The sequence below is a fragment of the Pyrgilauda ruficollis genome, unplaced genomic scaffold (assembly GCF_017590135.1).
Source record: "Pyrgilauda ruficollis isolate IOZ18807 unplaced genomic scaffold, ASM1759013v1 scaffold14, whole genome shotgun sequence".
NCBI lineage: Eukaryota > Metazoa > Chordata > Aves > Passeriformes > Passeridae > Pyrgilauda > Pyrgilauda ruficollis.
Genome location: NW_024512543.1, coordinates 8,545,519 through 8,557,175, shown reverse-complemented (window position 1 = coordinate 8,557,175; position 11,657 = coordinate 8,545,519). Strand labels below are relative to the sequence as shown.

General features: G+C 43.9%; 1 protein-coding gene across 1 annotated transcript; it reads right to left on the bottom strand.

The window, feature by feature from the left end:
- Nucleotides 1–111: 111 nt before the first annotated feature.
- PPP1R14D (protein phosphatase 1 regulatory inhibitor subunit 14D) lies at nucleotides 112–6,784 on the bottom strand. The gene is made up of 4 exons (XM_041460003.1): nucleotides 6,602–6,784; nucleotides 2,423–2,518; nucleotides 2,206–2,238; nucleotides 112–188 (listed from the first exon to the last, which is right to left on the bottom strand). Exons 1-4 carry the CDS (start codon nucleotides 6,782–6,784, stop codon nucleotides 120–122), a joined length of 381 nt encoding a protein of 126 aa, XP_041315937.1. The 3' UTR covers nucleotides 112–119.
- Between the last annotated feature and the right edge of the window lie 4,873 nt (nucleotides 6,785–11,657).

Below are 11,657 nucleotides of genomic sequence, written 5' to 3'. Positions count from 1 at the left end.
GTGAAGTTTGTCAATAATAAGTCCTAAACATAATCAGAAGTTCTGTTGCTGATCCTGGTTTTTGTCAGGAAGATACACATTTCCTTTTAATCAGAGCTGGGTTTTCCATGTGAGCAAGGTCATTTCTTCTGAGGATTGGTGACTCTTCGGAGACCTCTCAATCGACTAAGCAGTTCCGTAATGAAGTCCTGCAATAAGAGTTGTTTGCAGAAGGATATCGTATTAATTCCAGTGCTCACCAGCCCAAAGTGTTTTGTGGTATTGCCATCATTCCCACATTCACCCTCACATTGAGAAGAAACCAGAATTTTGACATACATTGAGCAAACCTATCTTTTAGCTTAGGAAAGGAGACCTTGTGATGGATGAGAAGGGTCTAAAAGCTCCTCCCCTTTCCCTGTCTCCCTTTGGAACAGCCATGCTTACTTTCTCCTCAGGAGCTAGCCTGACCCTCTTTATCCCAGATACCTGCTTTTCCCACCATGAGATGACCTCAGGATGCTGTTGTTCTCTTTTAGGTTCCACTGCTTCCTGTTGCCACCATAACCTCCTGCCCACTTGTGCTGCCCTCCCAATCTAGGGCAAAGCAAGCTGTCCCTCTTGTTGAACCAGTAGAGCTCCATGTTGTGAATTGCAAACCATCCTGGAGCTGTGCCAGTTCTGCAAGGAAATGGCTGGCAGAGAAGAGGTGGAGCAAAACATGTAGGACTAATGATAATGTTGAGCAGGGTTTGAGGACAGGCAGAGCAGATAGATGAGCAGTTAATGGAGACAAACCCTGACTACTTTGCTGACACAGCCAAGGACTATGAACTAAACTGGCCTATCTGGTTATTCCAAGCAGAAGGCAATGTAACTGGTGCAAACTTTACCCCCTGCATGGCAAGTAACATCGCCATAAAGAGGTGTGCAGCCTTTCTTACCCAAAGACATCGCTACCTGTTCCTGTAATTAGGCAGGGTCACTGGAAGTATTGCAGCTTGTTACCATTTGTGCTGTGTGGAAGCCCAGCGTCCTCAGTTGGGTGATCAGAGGTTGCCACAACATGCTCTGGAAGTAAATGCCTAGGATCATACCCTTTTTTTCAGTCAGTCCTTTCAGTTTCTTGTCTGCCTTCTGCAGTTAAACTGCTGTGATCTTTCAAGGAAACTGGATTCAAGATCCCCAGGGTGAAAGTATGTATTTTTGCCAACGGGGCAGCAGTATCTGTATTCAGCAGGTACTGTGCTGCCCACAAGACACTTTCATGGCTTCTGACTTAGCAGAACAAACTCTCTTCAGTTACTGCTCTGGGAATGTGAGATTCTTGCCTCAGATCTGACATTCAGACACTCTGAAAACTATTTCATATTGCCAGCTTTGCTGAAACCCCCACTAGGAGAGCATCTGTGATGATTACTACAGGCCAGTTTAATTTCAGTGATACTAATATTGATTCAATGATTGAATTTCAGTCATGCATTCATCTCATTTTCTGTATGTTCAGCACTGCACAGCCACATTGGCTCAACAACACGTGTGGTCTGTTGGATGATGTGCAAGCAGAATGTTCACATGCAGTGCATGTGGCTGAAGCAGTGATGGGGACCACATTTTGCACAGGTGTGCAGTGCAGCAAAGGCAATCCCTGTGTGGTGCATGCACACAGTATTGCCTCCAATTGTGTGGACATTGTGGGAGTTAACTGTCTAATTCAAATAAAAACTTGCAAAGTTTTGTGGGGGAAAAAAATCCATGTATAAAACTGACCTACATGGCTACTGCTCAGCAGTTATCTGCCCCGTCCAACATAAGGACCATTCTACATCCTTGTCACTCATAACCCTCGAGTGTGTTAAGCTAAGAATGCCTTCAGTTAAGAGTGTAAAAAATGGTTATGTGAGCTGTGTCATTGTCAATGGCTTTTCTACACTGAGGATCAAAGAGCAGCTCAGACTGATCATCTTAGGATGTCCAAAAGATGGAAAGAACTTCTCTGATTGTAAAGCATAATTTCTTACTTGCTCTAGTGCTCTGCCTTCAGCTCATTCCTATGCATTTATATGTAATTTTACATCACAGAATAAAGTGGCAAACACTTCCCATTACGATTAAACAAATCTGCAGCATGGTAGTGTCTTGGCTACTCAGCCAAGCAGCAGCAAAGACACTATAACAGAATAGTGTAACATGTATACATGTAAATTTATATGGTCCTTCACTCACCTCTGTGGGGCTGGAGCACTCATGGAGGATTTCCTGAAAAAACAAGGAGTCATCATTTTAGTATTTTATGAGTTGATCTAATTCTCCCCTCCCTTCAGAAAGGAAGGCACAAGAAAGCATCTTGCAACACTACAAACACCTATTCTCTACCCCACATGCCACTAGTATTTATGAAGAGAATTTCACTAGCATAAATCACCAAGACCCTCTATCTGACCTGTAGTTTTATTTTCTGTTCTTCATTAGGGACCTCCAGGAGATCTTCAAGATCAATTTGTGGTTCAGGAGCTGCTGCCTCTGTTTCCTCCCTTAGCTAAAAAGGAAAAAACCACCAGAGTTAATTAACCTTCAAGAACTCTAGAGGCCATCTTTAAAGAACTAAGCAGCTGAGTACAATAAAACCATGCTGCAAAGTTGAGGTCAAGATATAAATCATCTCAAAAAAGGGAGGTTCTTGTAATGAGGGCATGGATTCCAGCCCCTTTGTAGTGTCTGCTACAGCCACACATCCTGATGTACACATTCTTCATCTTTTCCAACCACTACACTGCTCAGGGATCATCACCCGTCATTGGAAGACCATTTCAAGGATATCAAACTGCAGTGCCACATATACCAGCCTGTGACACCCTTCCTCTATGAAGAGTTCACCAAACAGAACTCCAACAGGCTTAACCTTAGAGATGCATAAATAATAGGAGGAGATTTTAGGTCTTTATGCTAATTACACTCACCTACTTTGTATTTATACTAAGGCTTTTGGCAGTAATGGAGAGAAAATGATGCTGTTGAAAGACCTAGCAATATTTTGCCAGCTTTCTCTAATAGATATGAGAGGGCTATAATAGTCTCCTTTAATGTAAGAGGGACTCCAAGTTTTGGTGACTGGAGTGATAATCTTGTAGTGCATGGGGGTGTTAGTTGGAAACATTTGTTCACTTGATCACAAACACATTTTAGCATCACAAATCTCTCTAAGCCTGTGTTTTTCCAGTGTATTTGCAAAATTAATCTTTCACTACAAAACACTAGTGGTATTTTGGCATAGTAATCAGTAGAATAAGGATACTGGGTGAACAGCACAGTTCCTGATTGCCAGGTTGTGGCATTTATGGATGTGTATGTAAAACATTAAACAATAATGGCAATACTTACAGGAATAAAAGAAACTTTTCCTGGGTAGTCACTGATACCAAGCCAGAGAGAAAGTAGAAAGCCCTCATTTAGCTTTGATATGCAGCTAACTTAAGAATAAATAATAAACCAGAATGAAATATATTGCACTGTAACTCACACAGTATTTCTTCTTAAAAGTAATAGTTTTCATGTGACCTTTTAGAAAACAGGTGTTGATCCAGTCTGACTTTGATAAAGAAGCTAAGTAGGCTGGGAGGGTGTGATAGGGTAGGAAGTCCCTGTGGTTTTTAGTCCTAGTGTGGATGCTCTTCTGAATTCCATATGCAAGGAATCATCTTGAAAATCAATCTTAGTTTTGTTGCTAAAAAACCTTGTGACAGTAAACTTCATAGCATTCCCTGTATCAAGGGAATGTATCGAGAGGTGATGTTTGAGCTAACCTTGCTGTCATTTGAATCTCTGGAAGACACCCAGGAACTTTGCACTGCCAAGGGCAGGTGGAGCAAAGTAAGAGGTAACGACAATTGTAATGGAAGTTGATGGATACAAGGAAGCCCAAAGAAGTAGGACAACTAAATAGTCTTGTCACAATGTGCAGAGGAGAGCAGGATGACCCGCTGGACATCTCTGTGATTACAAGTAATTCACTGTGGCACATGTGTGTATATGCAGAGAACCTGTTAACAGTCTCTGACCTTGCACAGCATTATGTTATGTAGTTCCTTGTAGCAAATCTCTTATGCTGGCCTGAATACATCAGGAAGCAGGGAAATCTGTTGTGCTGAAAAGATACTAGCAAGGGCAATCCACTAGCAATCTGTTCCTGTAAGGGCATGGTTGGGTTTCTCACTTGTGCCTGCTGGGATTTTGCAGTAGGAAAAAGAAACCCTTTTGGGCAGCTACTCTGATGGCAGTAAACAGCTCTTAATTCTCTGGAAAACAGAAGTGATAACGTAAACTGACTTGTTTTTCTGACACCTTTGCAGGTGTAAAGGTCTATCTCTGTACACTTCAGCGAGTAGCACATGGACAACCCCATCTTGGGTCATGTTACTGGTCATACCAAGTGCTTCTTGTCTGTCTCAGAAAAAAAAGTGACAAAAATTTAACTCTTTAAAACTGCAGTAATTCTCCAAAGGGCAAGATATTCTGTTACTCAAAGCAGCAGCCATTCTCCTTGCTCATCTCAACAGTCAGGAAAAGGACTCTGAATTGAGCTACCAACTCCAGGGACAGTCCCTTAAATGCCAGTGCTGGCATGGTTGGGAAGCAATATTGTCGCTGCCACTCTTTTGAACAGCCTTCACTCACCAGGACTACCATGCTAGCACTTTGCAGACACACTGAATTTTGCCTGTCTGACTGGATCTGCTGATAACTTCTGCTCCCATGTGCACTGTATAATGTTTCACAATGCATTATCAAGAGGCCTAAGATACAGCTGGGAATTTCTTGTTATTATATTATTATTATTCTTATGATAGTAAGAAATTCTATCATTTCAATAAGCCATAGAAAACAACTGGAAATTCACAACTAACTTGAAGAGATTAGTAATTTTTACTGAGCAAGCTATGTTTGGGAAATCTAAACCAGTTAGTTAACAGAACAGAAGCAGTAATATTTTCAGAGAAGCCATGCATTTGCAGCAGAAGGAAGGACCTTTTTCTCATTATTTGTTTTCTGCCTGTTCTTTGCATAAGGCATGAATTAAAACAGAAATGAACTATTTTTATCTCCCAACATGGCATGAGAATCTGGCACATTCTCACAGAAATATCAAATACACAGTCACACAGGAAGTCACACAGAAAATTATTATAATAATGATTATAATAATAAAAACAACAGCAACAACAATAATAAGGACGGACTTAGAAGCAGTTCCTGAGGTCTGGGTCTTCAGCTGTGAAGGCGACATAATTCTGTAGCTCTCGGGCCCAGAAAATCAGCCTGGGCAGTCAAAAATTTCTGTGTACCATCATGGCAAGTAGCACAAAACCCACCATTCATGACCTGTTCTGAGATATCCACTTCAGTGGTGATTGCAATTTGAAACTGCTGATGCTCAGAGCGGAAGACTCTAAACAATCATCAGCTCTTATTTCCTTGTATCACAAAAGTGTGCTTAACACTGCACTGGGGTGCAAATACAGAATACAGAACAGAAAGGGCCTGGCAGTTCATTTAGTCCATCCCCATCCAGGACATAAATAAGCAGTTTTACACAATTTGTTAAACCCATCTGTGTCATCTGCTGAAAATGGACATTCTCTGTGAGTCAAGAAAGCTGTGTTCTCTTACTGTATCAGCCACTGCCCTAGAGAGAAAAGCAAAATCCTTAATCAAGCCATTTAAATGTGTTTAAGATCATGATGTACAATGGGGGAAAGCCTTTCATCTTTTACTGTACCACACTCCAAAGGATTATCTCAAACACAGAAGAGCATTATTGCTTCTGAAAGCACCCAGTATAACTGTCATGCATCTAAGGACAATATATGAATAGAAGCGATAGTACAGGGTTAAAATTTCAATGTCACTAACCCAGTGAAAAAATGCAACAGCTGAAGCAAAATCCTGTACCATTCAGGTGCTATAGGCACTCCTGGATCTTTCCTACTGGAACAGCTCTTAGGCAGGCAGGAAGAATTTGGGAGGGACTGTTCCTGGTGTGAAGGGAAGCTCAGCAAGGGAGACAGCTCTGGGGATTGGTGAAGATGGAGGCATAAGATCTCTACATTTGAGCAAAGAGTTTTTCCCCAATCTTCCCTGTTGCCAGTAGTGTGTCCAGACTCTGCAGTTACGGATACAGCACATTCCGAAGTGTATTATTCAAACAGCAGGTAGAGCCTCACTGTTGTGTCCAGAAGGAACAGGGCTACACTGGCCACTCTAACCCAGCTAGCTTGGATAGTGCTCACTGCAAAGCCACTCACCACATGGAATTCAGCAAGAAGAATCACCCTGGGTTTATACATCTCCCTAGGTTGTGCTACTCATGCTGAGCAATAGCTACACCCCCCCAGTGGGTGCAACTCCAGGCAGTTCAAAGCCAGTTGGATTGCATCAGTGCAAGCTTCCCTGCCTGCCGACACATCAGTCAGATGCTGCCGAGGGGGCATGGAGATACCTGCTGGAAGTTGAAGACAAGGAACTATTTCCAGTGAAGCAGAGCAAGCAAACCTCTGTGCCAGCACACAGGGCTCTAGACCCATTCACCTGACAAGCAAGTGGTTCCTGTGCCCCAGCTACTCACCCGGCACTGGTACAGCTCCTGCAGCTGGGCGTTGATCCATTCCTCCAGGTCTAGCCAGCGCTGTAGGTCTTTGCGGTTGTACTTTATGGTCAGCTTGCCCAGTTTCCTGTGTGATGATTCCTCCCCAGGTTTCTCTGGTGTCTGGAAAGTCACCCGGGGCAATGCACTGGAGTTGCTGGCCATCCTCACCGCCTCCTCCTCTGACAGCAGGAACCCACTTTCCTCTGGGCTCCCTCACACCTTTTCTCTGTCTCCTTTAACCAAAGCCTCTCTGCAACCAGTGCCTCCCAGCACAAGCTAGTTACAGGCACCACAGGTGGGAGGCATTGGTGATCCTAGGGAGAGAGTTAGGACTGGCCACAGGGCTGGGGCAGCAGCCAGGCTCTGCAGGCTGAGTTATCGCCGCAGACTCTTGGGTTTCACCATCAGATGTGCTGACAGGAGCAGGGAGGTAGGCAGAGTTGTTGTAATAACATCTGTTGTTAAAAGAAGCCAAGTGAACCAGGGAATTGATGAACCATGTTTGTTAATATTTAACACAAGTCAGGTCCAAGAGGTGGGGAAGAAGGAGGTTTTAAATTACTGTTTTCCTACAGGCATAACTTACATGCATGTGCAATTCCAGAGGGTTGATCCATACATAATGTATTGAATCCTACTGCAGTTCATACTCAGTAAACTGCCTGCAGCTACAGGGTTTAGCTCCCTTTGAGATGGTATATTTGGCATTTTCCAGCCAAAGCACTGGACCCAGCACAGATAAGAAGTGGTCTGGAATCAGGCAGCTCATTCATTATTTTACAGCAGTAGGTCAGGAAATGACACTGCAACCCAAAGCTGGGCTCAGCAGTTCCATTTTTAGTTCTATCAGCTCTCTCAGAAATTTCTGTAGAAATCCCAGTGACATGAATTTGAAATTATTTGAGCATGGAAATTCTGGGATAAAAGAAAATATCTGTGCTCAAAAAAGTACAGTAGTTGATCTGATGGCACTGCAGAAGACCTCACTAGGGGTATAGCACCATCTCCTTCCCACAGAAGAGTATTCATGGTAAACAGGTTCACCTGCTGAAGCATCATAAATGGCTATCAGACTATATATTATCAATGCTTGGTTTACAGTTCCTCCCCACCTGGTTAAAGGTCTGCAGCATTATTGCCCTATAACATTGAGAAGAATATGTGTGAGAAGTGCACACAGCTGTTCCGTTCAGAGGAACAGGAATCAGGCTGGCTGTGATTACAGGGTGCCAGGACCCTGTCCCTCCCAATGCTGTCACACCTCTTTATCCAGCTGTTCCCAGAGCCCTCCAGCAGCCTGCCCAGGGAGCTGCCCCACCACATGGACAAACCAAGTGAGACCCTCCATCCTGTCTCATGACTGGAGACACCTCCAGTCCCATGATTCATGTGGGAAAAGCAAGTAAGCCTCTGCTATCAGGAGCCAAGGTATTTCCAGTTTGGAGGCCATGAGCTAGATAAGCCAAAGGAAAAGCAACCAACCCTTCTCCCCATGAAAGGTGCTGCATGAGACAGTCTGCAGAGGAGCTGGTCTATCAAAAGCTTGCCCAGTCCCCTGGAATAGTTCTGTCCCCGGAGGGATGGTGGTGCAGCCAGCCAGCAAAATCTTGTACACAGGGTAGCAGAAAAAAGAGCAGGGCCATTACAGCCCTTTTCATGCTTAATGTGAGAAAAAAAAAAAAAGTAAAATAAAAATAAAAATATTTTTTTAAAAACCCTTTTCAGATGGGAAATTCTGCAATTTGCTTTCATGTACATGAAGAATAAAGTGTTAAAGTATACCTGAAACTGATATTATCTCCACTGTTTCTCTGACAGCCTAAAACTTCTGTTCAGAAGACAACTGTTAGCTTTAATTTTAGCAGCTTTACCCATTTTTCCTCACTGCTTGGCTGTTTCCCTGCTCTAATTCCACTCCTAAAACTTCCTTATTTAGATCAAAGTTACACAGAAAAATCTGTGTTGAGAGGCTTGTAGCATACTTAGTGAGTGCAGATTCTTCAGAGATTCTTAACTAGTGAAAACCTTGTAAAACCCATTGAACAACTTACAATGCCTTTACAACTATTGGCTTTTCAAAGGTTAATATGGCCTAAAATGGGCAGATATTCACAAGGTAAGTCTGGACCAAAGGACACACATTCAGGTGATAAATTCCTGTCCCCAAATAGAAGCGCTCTGTTTTGGTGTTCAAGGACTGACATATTTGAAGGGGGAAAAGAGGGGGGAAACTGTGCCTCTTTGGTCCCAAGAATCTCCAGAGAGGCTGGCAGAAAGCAGAAAAAGAGGGTCAGACTTAAAAGAGAAGCTACTTGTTGTCTCTGAGTCACTCCAAATGTCTGCAGTGGCTGAAGGGCTGGCAGGGAAGCCCCTTTCTTCCATCCCCTGTGCTGACTCTGGTGCTCTTGAGCAGTTTAGTTAATCTCTACATGAAAGGTGGGGTTGCCCTGTTAATATTCTGCCAGCATGGTTGAATTTATGAAGCAGAGGATCCAGAAGTCACAGGAGAGCTGTGAAAATGAGGAAAAATGGAACATAATGTCCTCTAGTGGCTCTTCAGATAGCTTGAACCATGGTTAAGTTGTAACCTCACTTGAGCTGAGGTGCCACATCTGAAAAGGTCCACAGGGCTGTTCTCTGAGTAACAGACTCACCCCAGACTCCAACAGACTCCACCAACAAAGTAACAAACAAGGGGCACAAGCCCTCGTGCTGCTCCATCAGTGCCACCCTGCAGCTGAACAAGACATTCGGAGGATGATGTCAGAGGTCCTCTCAGGAAAGCTGCAAGCCAAAATGAGCCAGATTACAGGATGTTCATCATACTGCTTTGGCTTATTTCAGCTTAGTCATGAATTTGTTGTAATAAGAAGGTGGCAATATAGAAACAAAGGTTTACTGATAAAGTAGGCCTCGTCCAGTAATAAAATGTTTTAATCTATGATTAAAGCAAGAAGAAGCAAAACCAGTGCAAGATCAGTGGGTGTGGCAGAAGTTCCTGCAGGAACAGGACTGGGTGCCTCATTCAAGGTAAGGAATATTGTCCCCTTGAATGAGGCAGCATCTCCTATGGGTGCCCAGCCACCTGCCAGTGCTGGTAAATGCCAGCTGCCACCAAAAAAAAAAAAAAAACAGCTTCAAGATTTCCTTCACAGTGCCACACCCCATACTGTCCTTTGGTTGCATCACGGCAGATTCACAGGGCCAAAGGGACAAAAAGGCATCACCATTTTGTTCAGACAGAATCTCAGAGATCTCAGGCATGGCTGGGAGATGGAATCTTATTTTCAGCCTAGTTATCTCTCCCTATAGCCTCAGGCCTACAACCTGGAGCAAAATTTCTGGAGTCAACACACATACTTGGGCAACTGAGTCATCTAATCAGACAATCTGTTTTTTCACAAGAGCTGTGCACATGTAAGCTCCAATGGACCTCCTGCTGCAGTTGTTTGTGATCATCTTCTCTGCAAACCTGCATATCATTTATGTTGGTGAATAAAGGGAGTTTAAACATGGCCAACACATTTGAATTGTTAGACTGAAAGAAGCACTATGCCTCAATTTCCGTGTGTGTGACCTGGGGTTGCTGATCCTCCAAGCCTACCCTAAAAGTGAGGTGCCTCTGAAGGGAGGGGAGGATTCAGCACTGTGGAGTTGGACTTTTATGGCTGTCTATGGTGCCAGAGAGGGCCACCAAACTAAGCTGTGCATAGGCATCATAGTACCAAACAGCTGTGACATTGATCCAGCAGAGCATCCAAGGGCATGAGTCAGATCCAGTTACACTCCTCTGTTCCTGAAGCTAGTAATCTCCATCCCACACCTGTGACCTAAGCTGGTGCTTCTCTTTCTTCCTGAGCTGATGACTCTGGTGTGTGCTTAATAATTCAGCAGGGCCCCAGCTCATCTTTCCACAGAACCAGGTTGGCCCCTTTCCCTTGAGTCCCAGCCTAGTGAGGAACATTTCCCTTCAATACAGCAGAAGCCACTCTCCACCTGCTTTAGAAAATAATCACTTTCCCTGTGGTTGCAAGTGTGGTGGTTAACACAAATTAAACCAGAGAAGCCAGCAGAGGTGACTGTATCAATACTACAGTGACACCACAAGGTAAAGAGGTTCTGTTCCTTCCTGGGAACAGGAATAGGCACAGAAGAAATGTTGTGCAAGAAGACAACGTAGCCAGGACTGGAGATTTAAAAAAATCCAGAGTCCTAGATGAGCAGCTCCAGTATACCCAGCATGCTGATGTCCATCATCCATTTTCTTTATTTTTCAGTGTTTCCATGGGAGCATGAAAACCAAAAAGCCTGCATCATTGCATAGAGTTCCAGTGCAGTAGGGGGAGAATGCATCATCTCTCACCCTCCACTTCTGGAGACGTAGGGAAGCAGAAAGGAATATCCAGCTCATATAGTCCCCAGCTTCACCTGAGAAGTACTGCCACCTTCCCATCAGCACAGGCTGAGAAGCCTTTACATTCTTCAGCCAGGTATCAGTAATCAGCCTTATTCCTTTCTCCTGACAGGCTCGCCTTTCATAAGGCACTGAAAGGGCATGGGAAGGAATAATGACAAGTGTCAGAGGAAAACATTTCCCAATTTGATTGACCCAAATTGCATTATTTGGCACTCTTTCAGAGAACAGAGAGGTCTCAGCAATAAAGAGGTCAAGTGAGCTGGCCTGCCCACCTGCCCTTCCTCTGGCCTCAGTTACTGGCAGCCAAGTGAAGCATAAAGGCTAATGTCTCATTAGCAGCTCAGAAGGGTAAATGAGAAATAGCTGTACCTACTCCTTTGGCACACCAGTTTTCCTTGTCTGTGTCCATTCACAGACTGGCTGGAGGTAGCAGGTTGAGTAAGCATCTCCACTGAGGAAGAAGACCCCCTTCCCCTTGAATACTTGGGTGAAGCTGACAACATGAATTAGATGCCAAAATAATTGCTTGGAGAGCTTTGAAAACCTGCCCATGCTGCTTGTTTCTATCCCTCTTGTTTGTTGCTCTCCCTCATTACACTGCTGTTTCCCTAGAGGAAG